The sequence below is a fragment of the Aulostomus chinensis genome, chromosome 20 (genome assembly GCF_037954235.1).
Source record: "Aulostomus chinensis isolate RoL2024-O1b breed Wild chromosome 20, RoL_Achi_v1.0, whole genome shotgun sequence".
Classification (NCBI taxonomy): domain Eukaryota; kingdom Metazoa; phylum Chordata; class Actinopteri; order Syngnathiformes; family Aulostomidae; genus Aulostomus; species Aulostomus chinensis.
This window is the reverse complement of record NC_141339.1, coordinates 24,581,177-24,607,273: the sequence shown is the minus strand read 5'-3', so window position 1 is coordinate 24,607,273 and position 26,097 is coordinate 24,581,177. Positions and strand designations below refer to the sequence as shown.

Sequence of the window (26,097 nt, the reverse complement as noted above, 5' to 3'; positions counted from 1 at the left end):
TCAGCACAAAGCACTGACTCTTAATTGAGCGTCCGTCTGCCTCAGCAGAACTGGTGGGCAGGGCCAGTCGTTGCACCTGATGCCAAAAACAGGTGTGCCTCGTCAAGAGGCTTCTTGAGCTCGACGTTAGCCCTCAGCTAAATGAACGGAGATAAAATGACCCTTCAGGCGTTAGCGAACTGAACGGGTCAACTCATGATAAAACAAGTTATTTCAAGAGGTCGAGACTCGTGAGTCACGTTCTCACACCGTTCTTGTCACACATGTAATTACTCTGTGTGACCACTATGTTCCCTGGAGAACACAAACCCAAGAAACAAAGAAAGGTAAATAATGCTTGCAAATTTGTTTGATTCCTTTCAGGAAAGAAGATAACCTGAACAAACCAGCATAGAATTACTTGAAATTGACCAAGAAAGGTCAAGATTTAACAAACATAACGATCAAAAACCTCTGATCGGTTTGAATCTGTTGACAGAAAACTCTGTCTAACTGCTAAATTCTGATCAAATGTCACATGTTGAAAACTTGTCAAGGGCTGAAGAGTTGTTGAATGATTCCCCAGGACCCTCCTGAGGACCCACAAGACCACTCATTGGCCCCTGAACCCAACTTTGAGAACCCCAGGTCAAACCCCATGCACCAGTCACAGGAGGCTGTGCGCCGCCATGACAGGGGACCATCATCATCATCATCATCATCACCATCATCATCCCACTGACTTAGAACTTTATCAGACCGGTTCCTCGTTCCTTCACAGGTACTTCAGACAGACCGAGCTCACCATTAGAGCAGATGAGGTAGCAGATGTGCCCCGATGATGTCATCAAAGTCAAAATCTCACCTGTGTCTCAGTTTGGCTTCCTGTGCAACTGACAGATGTGTCCCTCTGAGAGAGGGGGGGTTCCCGAGCTTTTTGCTTTCCTCCGCTGTTCCGACCCAGTTGCCACGGCAACCACACTGATTGGCATCGAGCTTTGCAGAAACAGCTTCTTTAAGAAGGCGGCAAGGACAGAGAGAGGGTGACTCCCTGAAGATCAGGAGCCACCATTTTGGTGTTCCTCTGTAGCTTCTCATCCACAACAAACATCTGAGCTGCCAGTTTCTCAAAGTGAGGGCAGGGACCCCATGGAGTCCATTCAAGGGTCTTCCAGGGGGCCCTCAGGTCAGAGTGACTTTTCCATTTAAATCCATGAAATTAGACATTCTATGAACAATTGACATTTTTTAGGAGTCAATGGAGCAGCACAGGAATGAGTCCCGAACCCTGTGAAGACGTTCTGCTTATAGAGGAACCAGGAGATGACCACTTCCTGTTGGACTACAAACACACCTCCTCCCTGACATGACCACTTCCTGTTGGACTACAAACACACCTCCTCCCTGACATGACCACTTCCTGTTGGACTACAAACACACCTCCTCCCTAACATGACCACTTCCTGTTGGACTACAAACGCACCTCCTCCCTGACACGACCACTTCCTGTTGGACTACAAACACACCTCCTCCCTGACAGGACCACTTCCTGTTGGACTGCAAACGCACCTCCTCCCTGACATGACCACTTCCTGTTGGACTACAAACACACCTCCTCCCTGACATGACCACTTCCTGTAGGACTACAAACGTACCTCCTCCCTGACACGACCACTTCCTGTTGGACTACAAACACACCTCCTCCCTGACACGACCACTTCCTGTAGGACTACAAACACCTCCTCCCTGACACGACCACTTCCTGTAGGACTACAAACACCTCCTCCCTGACACGACCACTTCCTGTAGGACTACAAACACCTCCTCCCTGACACGACCACTTCCTGTAGGACTACAAACACCTCCTCCCTGACACGACCACTTCCTGTAGGACTACAAACACCTCCTCCCTGACACGACCACTTCCTGTAGGACTACAAACACCTCCTCCCTGACACGACCACTTCCTGTAGGACTACAAACACCTCCTCCCTGACACGACCACTTCCTGTAGGACTACAAACACCTCCTCCCTGACACGACCACTTCCTGTAGGACGACAAACACCTCCTCCCTGACACGACCACTTCCTGTTGGACTACAAACACCTCCTCCCTGATCTGCTTCATGAACAGGAAAAGTGATATTAAAATACCAAACATCAGTAACACAGCGTCTCTGAGGAAGAACACTGACACAACAATGAAAACACGGAGCCTCATGAATGACCAATGACTAAGGAACAAATAATCGATCAGTTCCTTTGTGCTTTCCATTGAAAATCTATTAATATTTATTTTGCAGCTTCTGGTGATGATCGGTGACAACATGGTATGTCAAAATGAGATTAAAGTCTTCGTATTCCTGAAGAGTCTTACGTTGCTGCTATTTGCTGACGTCACGTCCAACCTGACGACACCTGACAGGAAGTGAACCGTGGTTGTACTGTCGCTCCGACAGGTGAGAATCATCGCAAGTGTGGCTTTGATTTTATTGTACAGATTTCACCACAGTCTGATTTCAAACGCCTTTATTATTAATGTGTATATTTATTCGCCCAGCATTATTGTGTTTCTAGTTTAAGGTGAATTAGATCTAGTTGTGTTTAGACTGGTTATCTTATCATCTTCCATGTTTTTGCACGACCAGACCACAAACCATCTTCAGTTCAACCAGCAAAGCTGCATGTGATTGGTGGAAAAAGACATTTATTTCCAAAACTTTATTGTTCCATTGATGAAAAAACAGACGTTTTTACAAAACATTAACTCTTTTCTTTTACAGTGAAACACAAAAAACACACTTAGAAACAAACTGTCACTCAAACTTTCATCACCGTTTAAAAACAGCCGCAAAATGAAATCCACAAGCACAAGTCATGTGACCAGCTGGACAGTGTGCTTCCTGACTTCCTGCTCTGTGGGCCCTTCAAAATAAAGCATCACTGGGGATGTGAAGGACTCTACTTCCACTCCAGTTTCACTGAATATTCTTTAATGCTGGCACACACAAAAAGTGTGGCACAGTGAGGGTTTGGGTCGGTTTGTCATCAAACTGTCAGAAACTTAGTTTCATACAACTTTCAACCCTGCATGAAATTAACATAACGATGACAAAAGTGATGCGTGCGTTCGAAGAAACAACAGTATTATGAAAATATTATCTAGTTGTATCATTCAAGTTTTAATATAAAAACATCTATCAGAATAGAATAAGCACAATATTGTTTTCTATTTTGATAAAAAAAACATGTTGTATCTCTGATTCAAAGACAAAGATTTTTAAAGTGTGAAAAGTGAAAATTCCTTGTTTTGAGAAAGAAGTCTGGTGATGTGGAGGATGGCGAAGTAAACCTGTGAAAATATTCTCTAAGTATTATCCTAGGTTTCGTTTGTCCTTCTGTCTCCTAGCAACACCATAATCCTGCTGGTCTTCGGGTCACAAATGTTCTGAGTGGAGAATCTAATTTTTCATCCGCTGTGAGTGATGGATGCAGCCAGAGGGGCCAAGAAGGGACGTCACTCCTTCTCATGGCCAGCAGGGGTCACTACACAAGTTGCCAGAAGAGAAAGTTCAAGCAAAAGCAAAAACAAGGGAAAAGGTGTATTTTTGGGGTTCCAGCGCTGGCGTAGCACCGGCAGGGACCTGGATATCACAGGAAAGATCACTTTTTAATCCAGTTTTCTACGTAGAATGTGCATGTTCAGGGTGGATCCAGTGATGTCGCCTCCTGTTGGCCAGTAAAGAGAATGCATGTGTTCTAGGAGGGCAAGAAAAAACATTATGTTGAGACAAGTGATATCTTCTTCTCCTTAGCTTGACATCCACGTCAGGACTCGAGTTTATGTGTCGAGCCAGGTGCCCAAGGTTCGACTGTCAAACACAACTGAGCTTTTACTCTGAAAATCTTGTCAGCAGGGATGAAAACTGAATATTAATGACAATTTTCAGCTGCTCTCATTCAAACCTTGATTTTAATTTAACAACAAGATTTAAAAATGTTTGGACACGTACATTCATACAGGTTCTGAGTCCAGACACTCAGCGACTGTCAGGTGACGTGACATTTGACATGGCAGCGGTTTGAAAATGCAAGAACTCTTCAGCATCACATTATGATCACATGACTGAAGTCCACACACACCTGCACAGGTACAGCACCACCAGACAGCAGTGGAGGACAGGAACATACAACACAACTCGCCACAACATCTGATGATGTCACTCGACTGGCACGCCGTCCACGCTTTCCTGGGAGATCTCAGAGTCCAGTGAGTAGCAGGAGCTGCCGTTGTCTTGAGCGTCCCTGTTGGCCTCATCTGATAGTGTGGTGGCACCTGTCGAGGCCCCGCCCACTCCCCCAGGCTCTGTGGCGCCCTCACAGAAGTGTGCAGAGGCCTGGAAGAGCTGGCTGCAGAGGCGGTTGTAGCGGTGGTAGCGTGACGGTTTGCCCGTGTGTGTGTACATGTGCTCCTGAAGCTGGCTCTTATGAGAAAAGCGCAGACTGCAGACAGCGCAAGCGATCTTACGTTTGCGTGAGTGCATGATGGCGGCGGGGGCGGGGCTGCTCTCCCCTCCCCCCCGGCTCCTCCTTAGCTCAGCTGCCAGCTGGTTAGCCAGCGCCTGGCTCTGCCGCAGGGCCTCCTCCAGACACCCAGCATCCAGCGGGCCCCGGCTGCCCGGTGGACCCTCCTCCCCGCCAGTGTCCAGCTCGCTGCTCTGGGTCAGCCCCTCCATGAGGCGGGTGGGGTCAAGGGCGTGGCTAAATAGATGCTCTCGCAGACCCTCAGGAGACGAGCAGCGCTCGCCGCAGCGCGGACACAGCAGGACCAGCTGCCGCTCTTTGAAGAGCAGACTCTGACTGGGGCTGCTGTCCTGAGCTGGAGACCCCGCCCCCTGTCCTTCCTCCCCCTCGCCATCCTCATCCTCCACCCGCTCCTGCTTGATGCGAGTTGAGATGTCCGAGTCATCTCCGGACGCCACTGAACAAACATTGCGTAGTGCAGACGCCTGGTGGTCTGATGGGACACCTTCTAGCCCAACTGTGAGGGAGAGCTGCGAGTGTGACCGCACCCCTCGCCGCCCGTCCTCCGGGGCGCCGCAGGACACAGTGGTGGCTTTAGGAACTCCTGTCGTCTCCTTGTTAGCCAGCTGGGATGAAATCTGAATGCCGTATAGGTTGGACATTCGGACTGCGTCCGCTGCTGCATCAATGGCGCCTTCGCCAGGCTTCCGACACAGCTGATAGGCGTGAAGGAACTTGATGCCTTCCTGCAAACGTGTCTGGTCCACCGGCTGCTTGGGACACATGCCGGTGTACATGATGTGTAGCAGGTAGCTGAAGACGTCCGGCTGGATGTCAGTGGGCTGGATCTTAATACACTCGCTGTCTCACACACACACACACACACACACACACACACACACACACACACACAGAGTCAAAATGTCACACACCAACCTTGACAACAGCTGGTTTGTCATGTTTGAAGTGTTCTAATGTATAAATGTGTTCTTAAATGAATCAGGACTTTTAACCCTCAGTTTCCTCTTGCAGTCAGGAAGTGAAGCCTGATGATGTCATGAATGAGGCTCATGCTGATGCTATGGAACCCTGGACCGCCCTGACCTGGACTGGTGGATGAAGATCATCTTGAAGTAGTTGGAGAACGCGGCCAGAACCGCTCGGTGGGCTTTGAAGTACACGTTACCAATGGCGACGGTGCAGTCACACAGGAAGCCGAACTCTCTCTGAACGTTGAGCTGCTGCAGCAGGAAGAGGCTGTGAGTCGACACCTCCATGACCCTAACACACACACACACACACACAAGCACGCACGCACGCATGCACACGCACACACACACACGCACACACAAGCATACAAAGGAGGGAACATTAATTCAGCTATAATCAACTGATAATTGTTTGTCCTGATATTGATAGATAGATGGATAGATGAGGCTCGGAGGTGAGGAAACTAGGAGGTGAGGAAGCTAGGAGGTGAGGAAGCTAGGAGGCTCGGAGGTGAGGAGGCTAGGAGGTGAGGAAGCTAGGAGGTGAGGAAGCTAGGAGGTGAGGAGGTGAAGAGGCTCGGAGGTGAAGCTGCTCGGAGGTGAGGAGGCTAGGAGGTGAGGAACCTAGGAGGTGAGGAGGTGAGGAGGCTAGGAGGTGAGGAGGCTAGGAGGTGAGGAAGCTAGGAGGTGAGGAAGCTAGGAGGTGAGGAAGCTAGGAGGCTTGGAGGTGAGGAGGCTAGGAGGTGAGGAGGCTAGGAGGCTCGGAGGTGAGGAGGCTAGGAGGTGAGGAAGCTAGGAGGTGAGGAGGCTAGGAGGTGAGGAGGCTAGGAGGCTCGGAGGTGAGGAGGCTCGGAGGCTCGGAGGTGAAGAGGCTCGGAGGTGAGGAGGCTCGGAGGTGAGGAGGTGAAGAGGCTCGGAGGTGAGGAGGCTCGGAGGTGAGGAGGTGAGGAGGCTCGGAGGTGAGGAGGTGAAGAGGCTTGGAGGTGAGGAGGTGAGGAGGCTAGGAGGCTCGGAGGTGAGGAGGTGAGGAGGCTAGGAGGCTCGGAGGTGAGGAGGCTAGGAGGCTAGGAGGTGAGGAGGGAGAGCTGGTGTCCACAGGTCCTCCTGGAGGTCACGTGATGGTGTCGCAATGGACCTGCTGTCACCTCAGGCGATGATGAGGTCACTAATAGTTGTAGGCACACACACACACACACACACACACACACACACACACACACACACACACCAGCCGAAAGGGGGGGGGGGGGTCTGGATGAAAACAAACCAGCGAAACGCACCCGGACACCCGCGCGACCAGACAACAACACGGATGCGCGCGTGCACGTCCCGCCGCCACCGTCGCGACTGCAGCCTCCATCATCCGCCTCATTCTCATTCAGCCGCACGCGCGTCCTGTCTCACCTACGCGCACACGGCCGCGTGCGCACGCCACATCCACCCCATGCCCTGCCTGTGTCTGTGCCGCGCACGCGCGCCGCGCCCGGCGGCCGGTAATCGGCGTTCTTACCGCAGAAATCTGCAGATTGTCTTCAGACGCCGGAGCTGATTTGTTTCTGCACCGCTGATCTCGCCAGAAGCCGCCTCACGTCTCGCGAGAGGAAGCGGGCTGGTCACGTGAGGAGACAGGCGTAATTGATCATCAATAACTGACACCTTTCATCTTGAATGACGATTCGGGATATTCCGTTCAGTGACGTAGGAAGCTGGGAACCTGGCCGAGCCCAGTTTCCGTCACCTGTGATTCACGTGTTGAGCTCTGACTGAGTGAATGTGACTGATCAAACATGAAGGCGTGCACGTCAGCAGCAGCGTGACAGCTCATTAATGAACGTGAAAAGAATGAAACTATAACGAGAATGAAACTCCAGAAAACTGCTTCTGTTCCCGCTGAGGCGGTTTGTGCTGGAGGTCTCAGGTCCAGAACTGCCACCAGCACCAGAACCAGCATGAACCTCACAGTCCTGAGTGGATCCTGCTCTCCTGAGGCTCCTGCTGCCAGCCTCCTTTGGCAGCCATATTGGATTATTGATTAATGCTATTGGTTTTTTGTTTTTTTTTAGAAAGTGTGTAATATCTACCTTGACTGATATTTCCAACATTCTGTTGCCCCACTGGCGAGCAGCAGATGGATGATGGTGGGGGACGCGGGGTCATGTGGGCCTTAGACTGGGCAGAGTTCCTCAAAGTTCCTTGTAGTGGAACTTTCTACCATGTTCCATCATCCTTCTATCAGGGGGAAATCCCTCAGGGTTCTAAACTGCTCAGAACCATCTCCTCAACTCATGTTGGTTGTATGGCTTTGACAGCCATCACCCGCTGTGTTATACAGTACCTCAGTCACGCGGCAACTAGCCAGGCTGCTACTAACTTGGCTGCTACGAGCTAAGCTGCTACTAGCCAGGCTGCTACTAGCTAGGCAGCATGGGGGTTGTCGCAGCTGCTCCACAGCAGGAGGGCGACTGTGGCAATGCTAGTTAGCCAGACACGGAGGAGACGGACAGTGACACTGACGTAGTGACCTAAACAGGTACCAGCAACTCTGCTGTGATGAACCAGAACAATGCTAACACTGCTTCTAGCGCTCTGATGCTAATCCTCATTTAATGCTAGTTTGCGTCCAGCAGAGATGAGCACTGGCTACATTAGTCTCTCTCGCTTCATTGTTACTTTTATACTCTGACATTAGGGTATTATGGTTAATGTTGATATTTTACTCTTTTATGGTCAGATTAATAACATTTTTCCGTCTAGAAGTAAAACTACTTTGGTCAGCAAACCAAGAGGAGAGTTCAGCCCACAGAGCATAATCTAAGGTTCTTTGGAAAAACAGTCGATTAAAAAAAGTTACATTTTATCTTGATTTCAGAAGCAACTGGTAAAAGGCAAATAAATCATGTGTTTACTGCACTGCTCCTCATAGCTGATTAGAAAAGGAGCAAATGTGTGCCGATTTGGATGAGAAATTCCAGGTTTTTCTGTTTGCATCAATTTTATTTTGCAGCCCTCTTTTTGACCGGAAGTCTTTTATTTTGCTCCGCACGACTTCCACCCCTGACGAAGCGGCGGCTTGTGCGGAAGTTATTTCATCCAGCAGGAGGAGCAGAAGGAGAAGACGAAGGGGCTTCTTCGTCTCAACTTTCCGCCGGAGAGGAACCGTCCCGGGCCGCGGAGCCTCCGCACATCCTACGCCGAAAGCAGCAACAGCAGCTCCGCCGCTGGCCTACGGCACCACGGTGAGTCGACCGTCTGCTGCCCGGGCCCGTGCGCTGCCAGGCCGGGAGCGGTCTAGTCTGCGCGGCCTGCTACTCTCTGAGTTGCGAGTGCGGGTGGCACAGTGCGGGGGCGGCGGGGCTGTTTGCGGGAGAGATATCGCTGTAGGAGAGTCAAGTGTCCTGCACGGACAACGTCCTCTTCCGGTGCTAACTTTCAAACCAAGTCCCGTCTGGAACTCATTTAAATGTTCCCTTCTATCGGAACGACGCTCGAATTACAGCCGTGTAGAAATTAATCGTTAGTTCTACAGTTGTGTGCTTTGTTCCGTGCTCTGGTCTGTTGGAACGGCTGCCGGTCGTTTTATTTTGGAGGGGCTCTGCACTAACTTCCGGAATGCTCCATGCTAGCAGCTGTTAGCATGATCAAGTTCATCGCCGCGGCGGAGCTGTAATCTCCATTTTAGCTCATCGGTGTGCCCGGCTTCTCCCTCCTCGCTGCTCCCTCACGACCTGGTTCCGGTACGCGTGTGTTTGTCTGAGGGGTTCCGTTACCGGACGGCGGGGTCATGCGTGAGCGGCCCCTCCCGCTCGCTTTCGGCGGCCATTGGGGGGCGTGCAGCGAGCTGAGGGTTGCGGGGCGCCTGAATAGCAGCTTTTATCAGAGGAGTTTGGTGTGACTGCCACAGTTAAAGCACAAACTCTAAGCTAAGGTATTTCTCGTCAATCAGCCAATAATTCGGACCTGTTGGATGGTGGATGAGTGAACCGGAATCAGCCTGCTGGGATGCGGGATTCTGCATCACAACGTGCGGGATGTCCAATCCGGAACCAAATATCTGAGCGAACTGAGCTTTTTGGTCAGACTTTCCAAACGTTTCAACTCAGACATAGAAACATAATGAACATGAAAAGAATAGAAAACAAGTATTTGTGTTGTGTGTTTTTCTTTTAATTATAATGCTTCTCTCTATATGTGTGTATATGTGTGTATAATATACACACATATATTATATATATATATATATATATATATATATATATATATATAATATATGACACTGTGTATGTATATGTATACATGTATGTATGTGTGCGTGTATGTATGTGTGTGCATGTATACATGTTTGTGTATGTACATGTATACATGTATGTATGTGTGCGTGTATGTATGTGTGTGCGTGTATACATGTTTGTGTGTGTACGTGTATACATGTGTGTGTATATGTTTCTACTTGTGATTTTTTTTATCAAACATAATATAAATTCTATTATATATTATCTAATATAAATGAATGTAACGTTGTGGAAAACGAACAAATGCTGATCTTACTTTTACTGGTTAATAAAACAACAAATGTAAAAAGGAAACTGAAATCTGGAGTCGCTTTTTGCAAAATCTGATGATAAAAGAAAAGAAATGCATGTGATGAAGCTGTGATGAGCGACGCCTCCCAGCAGGAAGCATGTCGCTGTTTCATGTTCCTCCTCGTGTCTCCTTTGCTCTGCAGGGCAATGGCGAGGCTGAGCCACAGCGACCATGTCCTCCAACAGCTCAACAACCAGCGGGAGTGGGGCTTCCTTTGTGACTGCCTCATCGCTATCGGTGACATATACTTCAGGGCACACAAAGCTGTCCTGGCAGCCTGCAGCTCCTACTTCAGAATGATGTTCATCCGGGACCAGCAGGGGGCAGGCCGGCTGGACCTAAGCAACATGCAGATCAGTGCTGAGTGCTTTGACCTCATCCTGCAGCTCATGTACCTCGGACGCATCGTGGTGGGGAGCTACGAGTTCGATGAGCTCAAGGCGTCCATGGCCTACCTCCAGATGTACTACATCCCTGACTCGCTGGAGGACCTCAGGGACATCAGGAGTTCCAATCTCACCCCGTCCTCATCTGCATCCTCCTCATCCTCCTCCAGCTCCTCCAACGGGGCCGCCAACGGGAAGATGATGTTTGGAGTCCGCATGTATGAGCAACAGCGGCCTGCTGCACCAGAAGCGGAGCGTTTACCGAAAGCCGTCACTAGCACCGCCGGGCACCCAGGTGTTCCTGCAACCATCAGTCGGCCCGCCGCAGCGGAGGAGGCAGTGATCACTCCCCTCATCGTGGTGCCGCCAGTTGTGGACGGAGGACTTGAGCAGCCGTGTGACCTGAGAAAGAGAACCGGGGGGAGGAACTCAGCTCTCAAAGACCGCCCTCGGTTTGGCCGCACCTACACTTGCGATGATTGTGGCTTTGTTTTCAGCTGCGAGAAGCTTTTGATTGAACACATCCTGACCTGCACGAACCGGAAAGCCTACCACCCGCCAAGAAGTAACAATGATGGTGACAATGATTCGAGCAAGGCTGAAAGCTCCGCCTCTGAAAGCACAGAGGAACACAGGGTCATCTGCAAAGGTGAGGAGGACTGGCCAGAGGCCAAAGCTGACGGCGACCTCTCTATCCGTTCGGTGGCAGCTGGAACTAATGAGGCTGGATCCAACAGGAACATCTCCATAAAAACCGAACCAGAGGAAGGTGCGTTCCCTGAGATTGAGATGGTCCGGGTTGGTGAGCACAACTCCAGAGATTCTGGTGCACAATTCACTGATACCAAACAGAAAAGCTTGCTGAGAGAGAAGAAAGGGTCTGAGCCTGAGCCCGGAGTCTCCGCTAACATGGAGACCAGAAGCGAACCCTTTGAGATGTGCAGCAGTGAAGATTCAGGAATCCCAGCAAAGCTCCGAAAGGTCAAAGATGAGAAGCCGGAAGGCGACTCTACTCCCTGTGAACTGTGTGGCGCCTTGTTAGCTGAGGAGGACAAGTCTGCTCACTACCTGTCCAATCACATGGGCCATATATGTGCTTGTGGAAGGTGTGGTCAAGTGCTGATCAAAGGCCGACAGCTGCAGGAGCACGCAGAGCGCTGTGGGGAATCCCACGGCACAGAGTCTGACTCCCATGGGGAGGATGAGGTGTCCCTGCTGGAGGAGGCGCAGGGGATGGAAGAGGGCCTGCTGGAGGCCACTGACCTGGCCTGCCCTCATTGTGGCTTGCTTTTCCAGAACGAGAGCCTGGCACTGGAGCACGCCTTGGCCTGCCATGACCAGGAGCTGTTCCGTCCGGTGCTGTTGGAGGAAGGTGGCGAACCAGACCACCGGCGCAAGCACTTCTGCAGCATCTGTGGTAAAGGCTTCTACCAGCGCTGCCACCTGAGGGAGCACTACACGGTGCACACCAAGGAGAAGCAGTTCACCTGCCAGACCTGTGGGAAACAGTTTCTGAGGGAGCGCCAGCTGAGGCTGCACACCGATATGCACAAAGGCATGGCGCGCTACGTCTGCCCCGTCTGCGACCAGGGAACCTTCCTAAAACACGACCACGTCAGGCACATGATCTCCCACCTCTCGGCCGGGGAAACCATCTGCCAGGTGTGCTTCCAGATCTTCCCTGGCGGGGAACAGCTAGAGAAACACATGGACATCCATCTCTACATATGCGGTGTCTGTGGAGAGAAGTTCCGCCTCCGCAAAGACATGAGGAGCCACTATAACTCCAAACACACCAAGAGACTATAGAACCCCGGACGTCCTCCTAGTTATTCTAGATTGTTCCTATTAAAAGCCATAAATGTGAGAACAAATGTATGCACTTGAACACCAAAAAGACAATGTTTTTGATCTGCACTTTTTAAGAATATGCATAACCTAAAGAGGCGTTCACGCTGCGAGCAGGGACTCATGGTGGGCGGGGCCTCGGGCAAATGTCCGTAGCGTTTATTTGATAAGATGACATAAAGAAGGGATGTCAAAATATCTGAAAGCTGGTCATTTGAGAACCGATGTTTAGTTTCCCTCTTTACTCCACTGGCGTATAAACATTCGGTATCAAAATGGAAGTCGACCTCGCCATTGACCTTATTTGAGCCGATAGGCGCGTCCATGTCCCACCCACAGGGTATAGTACCCAGCGAGGAGCCGCTTTGAGTGGCAGCGCCCCCCTCTGAAGACCCAGCCAATTGGAACAGACTCTGTCAATGACATATTGTGCATCCACCAATATTCTGAAAATGGTCAAATTCTCTTAGAGACAGATTGAAGCCTCACACAACAATTTGCTTGTAATAAATACGGTCGCTTTTTCAGAATGGACTCGAAGTATCGGTCCCAAGCAAAGAGAAATCCAAAGTTACAACTAACATTTGGTTGAAAAAATCTCTTTAAAAAGGGAAGTTTAACTCAAAATGTCATTTTTGCTGACACTGAAAGACGTCAGTCTAAAACTGAACTTCTCAGAATATTTATAAAAGAGGCTTTTTTTTAAATTTTGGTTTCATAGAAAAACAAACAATAGATTTTCTACATTTTCCAGACACTGAAATGACTTTATGAACTATCAACCAACAAAACAACCCAAAGAAATTGTAGCTGTCAATCAGTGATGGTCCTGTTTACTGGAACCACTTCAGTGCTGGAATGTACCAAAGTCGGACCTCTCATCAGATTGTTCAACGGCACTGGATAGATTTTCTCCTGGATTTTCCTGAATGGTCTACAGGTCACAAGTCGCTGGTCAGTGGTCGTGTTGCTCGCAGTGTGAACGCGCTACGGGACAGATAGTGAACTCCAAGAGAGGTCCCCTTCAGGCACTGTTGGACCAAAGGAAACTACCATCTTTGTGGTGTGTTTGGACGACACAAACTCTGAAACCATTTTTGTTCTCAGAACCCTGTTCTGGGGAACCTTTTTAGGTCCAGTAGCGAGAGGAACAGCAAGCAACTTAAGCCTTCATTGACTGGTCCAAGACGAGCCAATACAGCGCCAGTGACGGCCATTTTAGAAAAGCCATGTAAACAGGAGCAGCTTGTTTGTTAACCTCAGTACTTCCTACACCTCCTGTCAGCTGGCTTGTGTCATGTGACCGTTCCTACTGGCAGTGCAGATGCGATGAGAGGAAGGACCTCCATGGTTCAGGTGTACAGTTCTTCTGCAGGAGTTCAGTTTCCGTTTGGGGTGAACTGCTGGTTCAAGTTTCTGTTCGTGTCTCTGGGGCCTACGGTGCCTTGAGCTTTGGGGTAGCGGTTCCTAGCTTTGATGTCAGCTCTGTGCTCTGAATACTGAAGTCTCTGAAGAAGCGTTTGAGGGTGGAGCTTGCAAGCACAGTTGGAGATCTAAGACTTGTGATTCCTGGTTTGTTTGCTGTCTTGTGAACCTCCCTCCTGTCCTGTAACCAAGCAGCTTTGCGTTCACTGTGTCACAACGGCGTGACAATCGCTGGCCTAAATGCTCTGTGATTGGTGCCTTTCCTGTAGTGGTGCGTCGACCGATTTTTTCTCCTTCCTCTCGTCTTCATAGTGATGCATGATGGGTGGGTGGGCTGGCACAAGCAGGTTATAAAAAGTTCAACAGAAAAACACTAGAAATGGTCCATCCATGGGAACCAGTTGAGTCCCAACATGCTGGACCGGACTGTGTGTCATACTTGGACTTACTCAGATGCCTTATGAGTCACGTACAGGTGGTGTCATGGCGGCGTAGCTCCATTTGTTATAGCTGGTATTTAATAATCAGACTGAGAAAACTCCACATCAGTGCTTCGTCATTTAGGATCCACCTGATCAAACTGATCTGATGATGAGTTGAAGCATGCAAACATCCCTAACCACTAACAAACCAACAAGAACTAATTCAGAACCAGTTCACCGGTCCCTAATGAGATCAAACCCCTGCTAGGAACAGTGGTGAACCTAAACTGGTCCCAGATCAGCTATGACAACATTTGTAACTAAAGTAGTCGGGATTGAAATATAATTTGGGTAAAACTAACTCACACCAGTAGTGACTGAAATTTATTTGCAGCCCAGTGTCTCTTGGAAGCGGCTCCAAACCAGTTGAAAAGCACCTCGTAACTAAAACCAGTTCCACACCAATTCAGTTCGGTGAGTTCAGCAATTCCCTCACTGGTTGAGTTGAGCGTCAGCTGAACTCAACGCTTGACACAACTTGAACTCCTGTCAACAGTCTGAGGGTGTGAAGCATTCACACCGCTTGAAAACCCACTCAGACCCACCAGAACCTCAACCATACCCGACCCATGCCGTCATGCTGACTACCCACGGAACTGCCCACCTCAGTTCAGTGCAGTTGGTTTTGAAGCCGACAGGAACCAGAGAACGCCGTCCTGGACGGACTCAACTCATCATCTCCTGATTTGGTCCATAAAGACCTGGATTCTGCCGTCCATGTTGGACCTGCATCACCGGTGTCTCTGGGGCCGTGTTGGTCAGCTGACTCATGGTTCAAACCTCCCTGGAGGACGAAGCAGACGCGCAAAAGAACCTGAAAATGTTAACCAGCTGTTGGCCTCACACAAACGTCCAGATGTTGATCAGTGAGTTCTAGTTGGCTCCAAATGTTTGACCGGAAACGGAGCGGAACGTCGTCGTCTCAACAAGCTTTGTGTTCCTCCGAAGCTTTTCTCATTTCTTGGGGGTTTGGACAGACGACGGCCGATAAAGACAAGCCTTTCTAAAGCTCTTAATAAACCAAGTGAGTTCTGTTTGTGAAGGAGAGTTCCTTTTGGTGGTGGTTTTTTTTGAACGTTTTCTTCTCGATGTGTTTGTGTGTGTGTGTGTGTGTGCTTTGTTTAAGTGGCTCTCAGGAGTCTCCCAGAGGTCCTCAGCAGACCAGGAACAGTGAAACCTCAGTGACAGGACATTTTCTCCACAACCAAGCAACTGATAGTTTTGATATAAGCAGCCTAAGACCACCTGGTTGTGTTTGTGATCGTAGTGGATGAATGCAGCTTCATAAAAAGCTCTTAACACACTGTGCACACAAAGTTGTTACATTTCTTCTGTCAAACTCGGAAAATTTGCCGTTTAAAACTGCAATATTTGAACCCTCGTCCATCAGAGCTGGGTGTCCTTCTGAGCTTTTTCCCTTGAAATTTGTAGATGTTACTCATTTCCACCTTGTGGCACCATTTTACATGTTAGTGTGGTTGTCAGGATAGAGTGAGGTGTGTGTGTGTGTGTGTGGAGTGGAGTCAGCTGGTGTTGGGTTAATATGGTAACGCTGTACCAAAGACACCCCTTCTACTTCCAGTGGCATCAAGACAGGAAAAGCATTTAAATGGGTAAAATAATGAAAATGAGGCAGTATTTGATGATTCGATCCGGACTGATCTTGATTACTGAATTATTTTGTGAAAGTGGAAAATAATGTCAAATGTTGGTGTTGCTGCCATTGTGCTTTGTGAGTGTGTGAGAGAGAGAGGGAGAGTAAACAGGACACAGGTTCAGGTAAAGCTCAGACAAATGAATGAAACTTGTCCTGATTTTCCTGAGGACCTTTGGAAGACAACCCCCCCCCCCCCCCCCCCAAGACCTCCGGGGTCGCGATACCCCGCCTGGAGAAGGCCCTCCTATACCACATGAGAAGGCTTCAATACTCAAGAGAGCAAAGTGAGTCTGTGTTCAAATGTGCTGTCAGATGAGAGCTGGAGTGTCTCTGGTCTCCGTTTTGAGGCGATGAGATAAAGAGACGCCTCGGACCCTCAGATGGAACCTTCCAGCCAGGCGGGGGGAGTTTCTGCTGCAGCGTTTCAAACATATCAAGAATTGATAAATGATGTTTATCATCAACTGAAAACTGCTGCTCAGTCCTGGCTTTGTTTGTCCCTCAGAGCCAACAAACCTGGACTGACTGACACCACCAAAGGTGTCCAGCCAGTATCGGATTACTGGACATAATATACAATTCACAGGAATGTAAATGAGCAAGTGTACAAATATACACACAAATTTGAAAGTGAAAAAAATGTAAATTTAGTTAAATTTTTCAAAACAAAAGTTTTGAAAGTATTTTTATTGGCTATGAGATTGAGAATATTACAAAACATTTTGTAAAAATCAGAGGGGATCAGAGGTCCCAGATCAGTCTCCTTTATTTCTGGGGTTTGTTTTCTGTCTGTCTCAGAGAGGTTCCTCGTAATTCACTCATTTACAAATTTCAGGCTCAGTAGGGACCTTGGAACCTCCAGAGCCTTTAAACACAAAATCAGGCTAAATGTCACTGATGGCACCAAAACGGCGATTTCACTCTTTTCAAATGTACTTTTGGAGGTTGCGTTTTAAATCGGGTCCATACATGAAAGGTTCGAGCACATTACAGTACAACAGCTTTGAAATCACGGGGGGTTCTGAGTCCTCTTTTAAAATTATACAAAACAAAAAGTCAAAAATTGATGTTCACGTGTCCTTATTCTTTAAACAGTTAAAATACGGATCCTGGTGTAAAAAGCACTTGATGAATCAAAACAAAAATGTCCTTTGACATTTAGGACCTTGAAACTACATCAGAGGGAAAATACTTCTTACCAAGTTAAGTTTACTGATGGTCTCAAAGGCTTGAAGCTGTGGAACAGACGGAGGAACCAGTGGAAGCTGAGTGGTGTCTAAATGGAGAGGTGTCAGGAATCTCTATCAGGAGGCAGATAAGCAGTGAAACTCTGCTTTTCCAAAGATGGACTCTAACAGTCAAAGGTCCCCAAATTGCCCTCAGGATGCTTCCACCTCCTGGGACCAATTTAGCATCGGCCTTTTGTCTCCTAATTTGGTCCACTGGACATCTTATAAAGGTCTGAGTGCTGGAAAGAGTCTGCAGTTGCACTCCGATCATCAGAAGGAAGACTATTCACTTCAGGTTCTCTTCTTACTGCTACCGACCTTCCCCCCTCAACCATGGGTGATGCTCTGATGGCCGAGTTTGGGAAGGCTGCTCCCTACCTGAGGAAGTCAGAAAAGGAGCGTCTAGAGGCGCAGACCAGGGCTTTCGATATCAAGACTGAATGCTTCGTGGTTGACGATAAGGTAGAGTACATGAAGGGGCAAATCCAGAGCAAAGACGGAGCGATGGTGACTGTCAAGAAGGAGGACGGAACAACAGTGACTGCAAAGGAAGCTGACATCCACCCTCAGAACCCACCTAAATTTGATAAAATTGAAGACATGGCGATGTTCACGTTTCTCCATGAGCCCGCCGTGCTGTTTAACCTTAAAGAGCGTTATGCTGCCTGGATGATCTACACCTACTCTGGGCTCTTCTGTGTCACTGTCAATCCTTACAAATGGCTTCCTGTTTATGATGCCGAGGTGGTGTCAGCCTACAGAGGGAAGAAAAGAAGCGAGGCTCCGCCTCATATCTTCTCCATCTCTGATAATGCCTACCAGTACATGTTGACAGACAGAGAAAACCAGTCTGTCCTCATCACCGGAGAATCCGGAGCTGGGAAGACTGTGAACACCAAGAGAGTCATCCAATACTTTGCCAGCATTGCTGCCGTGAGCAGTGCTGGCAAAAAGGACACCAGTAAAGGGACTCTGGAGGATCAGATTATCCAGGCGAATCCTGCGCTGGAGGCCTTTGGGAATGCCAAAACCTTGAGAAACGACAACTCCTCTCGTTTTGGAAAATTTATCCGAATTCATTTTGGAACAAGTGGGAAGCTGTCATCTGCTGACATCGAGACGTACCTGCTGGAAAAGTCTCGTGTCACCTTTCAGCTCAAGGCTGAAAGGAACTACCACATCTTCTATCAGATCCTGTCCAATCAGAAGCCAGAGCTGCTGGACATGCTGCTAATCACGAACAACCCGTACGACTACTCCTATATCTCGCAAGGAGAGGTGACAGTAGCTTCCATTAATGACTCAGAGGAGCTGATGGCCACAGACAGTGCCTTCGATGTGCTCGGCTTTACTTCAGAGGAGAAAATGGGTGTCTACAAACTGACCGGCGCCATAATGCACTATGGTAACATGAAGTTCAAGCAGAAGCAGCGTGAGGAGCAGGCTGAGCCTGACGGGACAGAGGCTGCTGATAAGTCAGCTTATTTGATGGGGCTGAACTCTGCTGACCTCATCAAAGGGCTGTGTCATCCCAGAGTTAAGGTAGGAAACGAGTACGTCACCAAAGGCCAGAGCGTGGACCAAGTCTACTACGCTATCGGTGCTCTAGCAAAGTCGGTGTATGAAAAGATGTTCAATTGGATGGTGGTGAGAATCAACCAGTCCTTGGACACGAAACAGCACCGACAGTACTTCATTGGAGTTCTGGATATCGCCGGATTTGAAATCTTTGACTTCAACACCTTTGAGCAGTTGTGCATCAACTTCACCAATGAAAAGCTGCAACAGTTTTTCAATCATCACATGTTTGTTCTGGAACAAGAGGAGTACAAAAAAGAAGGCATTGACTGGGAGTTCATTGATTTTGGGATGGACCTGCAAGCTTGTATTGATCTCATTGAGAAACCTCTGGGGATCTTGTCAATTCTGGAGGAAGAATGCATGTTTCCCAAAGCCAGTGATCAGACCTTCAAGTCCAAGCTCTATGATAATCATCTGGGCAAGAACAAAATGTTTGAGAAGCCAAGGGCCACAAAAGGGAAAGCAGAATCCCATTTTGCCCTGGTTCACTATGCAGGTACTGTGGACTACAACATTGGTGGCTGGCTGGTGAAAAACAAGGATCCTTTGAATGAAACGGTGGTGGGTCTTTACCAGAAGTCAGCTCTTAAGCTCCTCAGTCTGCTGTTTTCAAGTTATTCTGCAGCTGATAGTGGTGACAAGGGAGGCAGCAAAGGTGCGAAAAAGAAAGGCTCCTCCTTCCAAACAGTCTCTGCTCTTCACAGGGAAAACCTGAACAAGCTGATGAACAACCTGAAGACTACACACCCTCACTTTGTCCGCTGTCTGATTCCCAATGAGAGAAAAACTCCGGGAGTCATGGACAACTGTCTCGTGATGCACCAGCTGCGCTGTAACGGTGTCCTGGAAGGCATCAGGATCTGTAGGAAGGGTTTCCCAAACAGAGTGCTCTATGGAGACTTCAAGCAGCGCTACAGAATCCTGAATGCCTCAGCCATCCCCGAGGGTCAGTTTATTGACTGCAAGAAGAGTGCTGAGAAATTGCTGGGATCCCTGGACATTGACCACACTCAGTACAAGTTTGGCCATACCAAAGTCTTCTTTAAAGCAGGACTGCTGGGTACACTGGAGGAGATGCGGGATGAGCAACTTTCTCGTATCATCACCAGGATCCAGGCCAATGCTCGGGCACTACTGATGAGGGCCCAGTTTGCTAAGCTAGTGGAGCGCAGAGACGCCCTCATGGTGATCCAGTGGAACCTTCGCTCCTTCCTGGGTGTGAAGAACTGGCCCTGGATGAAGCTCTTCTTCAAGATCAAACCACTGCTCAAGAGTGCCGAGTCTGAGAAGGAGATGGCCAACATGAAGGATGAGTTCAATAAGACAAAGGAAGCTCTAGAGAAATCAGAAGCAAGACGAAAGGAACTAGAGGAGAAAATAGTGACTCTTCTCCAAGAAAAGAATGACTTGACTTTGCAAATTCAGTCAGAACAGGATACGTTGACAGATGCTGAGGAACGCTGCGAACAGCTCATAAAGAGCAAAATTCAACTGGAGGCTAAGCTGAAAGAGCTGACAGAAAGACTAGAGGATGAGGAGGAGCTTAATGCAGACCTCACAGCCAAGAAACGGAAGCTGGAAGATGAGTGCTCTGAGTTAAAGAAAGATATAGATGACCTTGAGTTGACTTTGGCCAAGGTTGAGAAGGAGAAACATGCCACAGAGAATAAGGTGAAAAACCTGACGGAGGAGATGGCCTCTCAGGATGAGAACATCATGAAGCTCACCAAAGAGAAGAGGGCACTGCAGGAGGCTCATCAGCAGACACTGGATGACCTTCAAAGTGAAGAAGACAAAGCTAACAGCTTGGCTAAAGCCAAAACAAAGCTGGAGCAGCAGGTGGATGATCTGGAGGGCTCGTTGGAGCAAGAGAAGAAAGTCCGTATGGACCTGGAGCGCTCCAAGAGAAAGCTGGAGGGAGACCTGAAACTGAATCAGGAGAGTTTGATGGATTTAGAGAATGACAAGCAGCAGCTGGAGGAAAAATACAAGAAAAAGGACTTTGAGATTGCACAAATCAATTCAAGACTGGAGGACGAGCAGGTAGCGTCATCTCAGCTCCAAAAGAAGCTGAAAGAAAACCAGGCCAGAATTGAGGAGCTGGAGGAGGAGCTTGACGCCGAGCGTGCAGTCCGAGCCAAAGTTGAGAAGCAGCGCTCCGACCTCTCCCGTGAGCTTGAGGACATCAGTGAGCGGCTAGAGGAGGCAGGTGGAGCCACATCTGTGCAGGTGGAGCTCAGTAAGAAAAGAGATGCTGAGTTTCAGAAGTTGCGCAGGGAGCTGGAGGAATCCACCCTCCAGCACGAGGCCACTGCTGCATCCCTGAGGAAGAAGCACGCTGACAGTGTCGCCGAATTGGGTGAACAGATAGATAACTTGCAACGTGTGAAGCAGAAGCTGGAAAAGGAAAAGAGCGAACTGAAGCTGGAGCTGGATGATTTGTCATCTAATATGGAGAGTTTGGTGAAGAACAAGTCTAACATTGAGAAGATGTGCCGAACAATGGAGGACAACATGAACGAGTGCAAGAGTAAATATGAGGAAGCACAAAGGGCCATCAATGACTTGACTACCCAGAGGGCCAAGCTGCTCACTGAGAATGGTGAGTTTGGACGGCAGATGGAGGAAAAGGAGTGTTTGATATCACAGCTGACCAGAGGGAAGACCTCATACAGCCAACAGGTAGAAGATCTTCGCAGACAACTGGAAGAGGAAGTCAAAGCCAAAAATGCGCTCGCCCACGCTGTCCAATCTGCTCGCCACGACTGTGATCTGCTCCGAGAGCAGTTTGAAGAGGAGCAGGAGGCTAAGGCGGAGCTCCAGAGAGCTCTCTCCAAATCTAACACTGAGGTCTCAGCATGGAGAACAAAATACGAAACTGATGGAATCCAAAGAACAGAAGAGCTCGAAGATGCAAAGAAGAAGCTGGTTCAGAGACTGCAGGAGGCAGAGGAGGCCATTGAAGCAGTGAACGCTAAGTGTTCATCCCTTGAGAAGACAAAACACCGTCTCCAGAATGAGATCGAAGACCTGATGCTTGATCTGGAGAGATCCAATGCAGCTTCTGCAACACTGGACAAAAAGCAACGAACTTTTGATAAAGTTATCGCAGAATGGAAACAAAAGTTTGAGGAATCACAGTGTGAGCTGGAGGCTTCCCAGAAGGAGGCTCGATCTCTGAGCACGGAACTCTTCAAACTGAGGAATGCCTATGAGGAGTCCCTGGACCAACTGGAGACCATGAAGAGAGAAAACAAGAACCTTCAGGAGGAGATCTCTGACCTCACCGATCAGCTTGGTGAGGGTGGCAGGAGTGCTCATGAATTGGAGAAGATTCGAAAGCAGCTTGAGCAAGAAAAGTCTGAGCTCCAGTCAGCGCTGGAGGAGGCAGAAGGTTCCCTGGAGCATGAAGAAAGCAAGATTCTCCGAGCTCAGTTGGAGTTCAACCAAGTGAAGGCTGACATGGAGCGGAAGTTGGCAGAGAAAGATGAGGAAATGGAGCAAGCCAAAAGAAACTACCAACGAATGCTGGAGTCACTTCAGTCATCACTAGAATCTGAGACCAGGAGCCGCAACGAGGCCCTGAGAGTCAAGAAGAAGATGGACGGTGACCTCAATGAGATGGAGATTCAGCTCAGCCAAGCAAACAGGCAGGCAGCTGATGCCCAGAAACAACTCAAGAGCCTCCAGGGATTCCTGAAGGACGCTCAGCTGCAGTTGGATGATGCCCAGCATGGCAATGATGACCTGCGAGAGAACATCGCTCTCCTGGAACGCCGAAATAACCTGATTCAGGCTGAGTTGGAGGAAGTGAGGGCTGCTCTGGAGCAAACAGAAAGAAGCCGGAAACTGGCCGAACAGGAGCTGACGGACTCGACAGAGCGCATGCAACTCCTGCACTCCCAAAACACCAGCCTTATCAACCAGAAGAAGAAGCATGAAGCTGACCTGCTCCACCTGCAGAACGAGATGGAGGAGGCCATACAGGAAAACCGCAACGCTGAGGAGAAGGCAAAGAAGGCCATTACCGATGCAGCCATGATGGCCGAGGAGCTGAAGAAAGAACAGGACACTAGCGCCCATTTAGAGCGCATGAAGAAGAACATGGAGCAGACTATCAAAGACCTGCAGCACCGTCTGGATGAGGCTGAGCAGATTGCCATGAAGGGCGGCAAGAAGCAAGTCCAGAAACTAGAGACTCGTATTAAAGAGTTGGAGAACGAGCTGGAGGCAGAGCAGAGGAGGGGAACAGAATCCATCAAAGGGGTTCGCAAGTACGAACGACGTATCAAGGAACTCACTTACCAAACTGAGGAAGACCGCAAGAACATGTCTCGTCTCCAAGACCTGGTGGACAAACTGCAGCTGAAGGTAAAGTCCTACAAACATGCGGCCGAGGAGGCAGAGGAGGCCGCGAACATCAACGTGGCCAAAGTCCGCAAGCTGCAGCACGAACTGGAGGAGGCAGAGGAGAGGGCTGATATCGCTGAGTCACAGGTGAACAAGTTGAGGGCCAAGACCAGGGATGGGTCATCTAAGAAAGGCCTGGACGAGTGAGGAGAAAGGTGTGTTGATCTCTGTTGGACAAATTTATGAATATAGTATAATTCATGTTACTCGTTGCTTAAAAAGTTACTTCACACAAAACCTGTATTTTACCTTTCAAGTACTCACTAATAGGAGTCTTGAGCTCATTAAGATGTTTTACCTCCTCCATCACATCTTAGTGACTCCAGAATGTAGAAAGAGCCAGCCACGTATATTTAGCTTGAAGCTAACGGAGGCTAACAGCAGCTGTCTGATTTATGCAACTTCATTACAATGTCAAGTTGACATAATTTGTGTTTCAGCTCGTCGTCCTCGGGATTTGAATCTGTTTTGATTGACAGGCGTTCCTGTTTCTGGGTGATCGGACAGATGTTTTCTACCAGCCGGAGGAGAAACTTTGAACAGCTAGTTTACAGTTAATAGTTAATAGCATAGTAGTGCTAATTACGCTAACACTAGCCCTGATCGGTGCAGTGTGATGAGGTCACATTCTATTGATAAAAACTTGGCTACTCTGAAAATATTTTTCCCATTCCTCAACATATGCCTATCCAGATGACTTCAAACTTCACACTTCTCATCCTTTGAAACCCAGAGCCCCCCCCCACACACACACACACACACACGCACACACTGATTTAAAATCAATTTGCTGGAAAGCTTTGTAAATTGGAGATTAACTTTTTTTTACAAATTGCAAATTTCTATGATCAGGCAATCAAAGTGAAGTTCCACGACAATATTCGGAAGATTTGTTGTCATGTTTGTGACTTTTATGTGTCGACCAATAAAATCACAGCTGAGCACTGAGACCTGCCTCTTCTTCTTTATGCATAATAATTATTAATATTTTCACTCCTGAGCACGAATTGAAAATGTAATCCTCCAATAAATCAAATATTCTCCAACAATAATATCTGAGAAAACTTAAATCCATCCATCCATCCCTCCATCATCCCTCCATCATCCCTCCATCCATCATCCCTCCATCCATCCCTCCCTCCATCCATCATCCATCCATCCATCCTCCATCATCCCTCCATCCATCATCCCTCCATCCATCCATCCATCCATCATCCATCCCTCCATCATCCATCCCTCTCCTCCTGTTGAGGGTGGTGGGGGTGGAGCCTATCCCAGCAGCCTTCCCCCTGGACAGGTCACCAGTCCATGGCAGGGCCAACACATAGAGACAGACAACCATTGGCTCTCCCAGCCACGCCTACGGTCAATTTAGAGTCTGGATTAACCTGGTCCCTCTTGATGTCTTTGGACTGTGGAGGAAGCTGGAGTACCAGAGAGAACCCAGCAGGAACAGGGAGAACATGGAGACTCCATTAAATCAAGCACTATTCATTGGCTGAAGTTCTATCAAGGAGTCATAAACAATAGAATTAATTTCAATAAATTAACACATAACTTCTAATGCAACTTTCCCTCATCATATTTAAATTTATGTGTGATTCTTTTGTTTCTAGAAGAAGAAGAAGTCTATTTTGTCACTTTGTCACAGTGAGCAGCTGCGTGCTCGTTGGTGAGGAACACCGGCGCCACTAATTAACCTAAACTACGTTTGGATGGTGGGGAAACAGCAGGAGGCACCCAGGAAAATGTCCTGTTTGCTGTCAAACATTACAAGAAGCCCTCATGATTGTTCACGTTTTATTTGTAGATTTTTGTACCCTCTGCTCAGAACATTTCAATCTCACTGCTCTGTTTCCAGCTACATGGGGACGATGAGGGAGCTGCTGAATGTGCTGACGTTTCTCCCGTCAAAGACACTGTGACTCAGAGACATTTTGATCCACAGCCGGTCGCCCCTCTCCAGGACCAGAGGCATACCGTTGGCGCCGCCGTTGTGGACGCCCAGGGAGAGGTAGAAGGCGAACACACCGGTACCATTCTTCTTCAGCCATGCGTTCAGAGTCCCAGAGTTTCCCGCGTGTGATGTGAAGCGGATGTAACACAGTTCCTTCACGGGGCGGTGAAGATGCCCGTGGAACCAGACCAGGAGCACCATCTGTTGGCTGGTGTGTCGTAAGAGAGAAATTCAGCAGAAAGTTTCAGACGCAAACGTGTCTCCACCAAATGCAAAATCTTCATGCAGGAAGACCATGCAAGAACGCAAAACTCTGTGTCGCATCACAGGTGTTTTCAGTGAACTGAGCATTAGCAAATGTCAAGATTCTATAAAATGTCTGTCAGAATTGACATTCTGTCTGATGAGCATCGTGAACCTGACCAGGTGGATCTTCCCTGACGGGGGTTCGTACGCGTCGCCGATGCTCGTCAGCTGCAGCTCGTCAGTGGTATTGCACTCTCTGGAATACCACTGTGGTGCCCGTATTATAACGATTAAGAATACATGGATTACACCAGATGACCTGGAGAGTTTGTAAACTCAGGTTTCGGACATTTTAGTTGTTGTTAGCTGTCAGTCTCCGTTAGCTTCAAGCTAAGTGGATGTGGCAGGTTCCTCCTGCAAACTGGAGGAACAAAGCAGTGATGCAGGAGGGAGAAACTCCTTCGTGAGCTGAATACTCCTGTCGGTGAGTACTTGGAAGACAAATACTCATCATGGAGTGAATTATTTACTGAAGCAGTTTTCTTTTGGATCTCCTCACACACGCGTGTGTCTCACCAGCCTCTTCATGAACAGAAACGCCTCCCTGCCAAACGACTTGAACTTCACCTGTTGCTCAAACTGCATCAATCTTTGGAGGCACAAGCAGCCATCAAGCAGCCATCAGAGCCAGAAAAAACAGCCGGGTTCATTTATACATCTTGATTTTCTTTGGGACTTTGCTGTAAGTAGCAGCTTCATGTGAAGTTAAATACGTTTAAAGTACTTGAGTCCATCGGCTCAC

At 48.6% G+C, this 26,097-nt stretch overlaps 4 protein-coding genes and 1 long non-coding RNA gene across 8 annotated transcripts in view; 3 read left to right on the top strand and 2 right to left on the bottom strand.

The window, feature by feature from the left end:
* Positions 1–159: 159 nt before the first annotated feature.
* On the top strand, positions 160–5,755 carry LOC147243421 (uncharacterized). The gene is made up of 4 exons (XR_015110644.1): positions 160–326; positions 566–760; positions 2,284–2,439; positions 5,537–5,755. It is a non-coding gene; the product is annotated as an uncharacterized LOC147243421 (long non-coding RNA).
* On the bottom strand, positions 2,692–7,519 carry zbtb25 (zinc finger and BTB domain containing 25). 2 transcript variants are annotated; one of them, XM_086189775.1, is made up of 3 exons: positions 7,004–7,519; positions 5,609–5,785; positions 2,692–5,365 (listed from the first exon to the last, which is right to left on the bottom strand). In XM_086189775.1, exons 2-3 carry the CDS (start codon positions 5,779–5,781, stop codon positions 4,201–4,203), a joined length of 1,338 nt encoding a protein of 445 aa, XP_086045901.1. In that variant the 5' UTR covers positions 5,782–5,785; positions 7,004–7,519; the 3' UTR covers positions 2,692–4,200. The 2 variants fall into 2 exon arrangements, with proteins under 2 accessions (XP_086045901.1, XP_086045900.1); XM_086189774.1 differs by lacking the exon at positions 7,004–7,519 and adding an exon at positions 6,774–6,993.
* On the top strand, positions 7,137–15,256 carry zbtb1 (zinc finger and BTB domain containing 1). Of its 3 annotated transcripts, none has more exons than XM_086189773.1 (3): positions 7,137–8,023; positions 8,557–8,729; positions 10,217–15,256. In XM_086189773.1, the coding sequence occupies exon 3, from the start codon at positions 10,221–10,223 to the stop codon at positions 12,267–12,269; it is 2,049 nt and encodes a 682-aa protein (XP_086045899.1). In that variant the 5' UTR covers positions 7,137–8,023; positions 8,557–8,729; positions 10,217–10,220; the 3' UTR covers positions 12,270–15,256. The 3 variants fall into 3 exon arrangements, with proteins under 3 accessions (XP_086045899.1, XP_086045898.1, XP_086045897.1); XM_086189772.1 differs by having other exon boundaries at positions 8,498–8,729; XM_086189771.1 differs by lacking the exon at positions 7,137–8,023 and having other exon boundaries at positions 8,420–8,729.
* A 1,966-nt stretch (positions 15,257–17,222) lies between these two features.
* On the top strand, positions 17,223–23,996 carry myh6 (myosin, heavy chain 6, cardiac muscle, alpha). Its single transcript, XM_086188738.1, has 2 exons — positions 17,223–23,247; positions 23,533–23,996. The coding sequence occupies exon 1, from the start codon at positions 17,435–17,437 to the stop codon at positions 23,237–23,239; it is 5,805 nt and encodes a 1,934-aa protein (XP_086044864.1). The 5' UTR covers positions 17,223–17,434; the 3' UTR covers positions 23,240–23,247; positions 23,533–23,996.
* Positions 23,997–25,339: 1,343 nt separating this feature from the next.
* pak6b (p21 protein (Cdc42/Rac)-activated kinase 6b) overlaps positions 25,340–26,097 on the bottom strand; it is an 11,020-nt gene continuing 10,262 nt past the window's right edge. Inside the window, exon 9 of the mRNA XM_086190171.1 lies at positions 25,340–26,097. This exon is cut by the window's right edge and continues 1,104 nt beyond it. The gene's annotated coding sequence lies outside the window, so the exon portion shown is untranslated.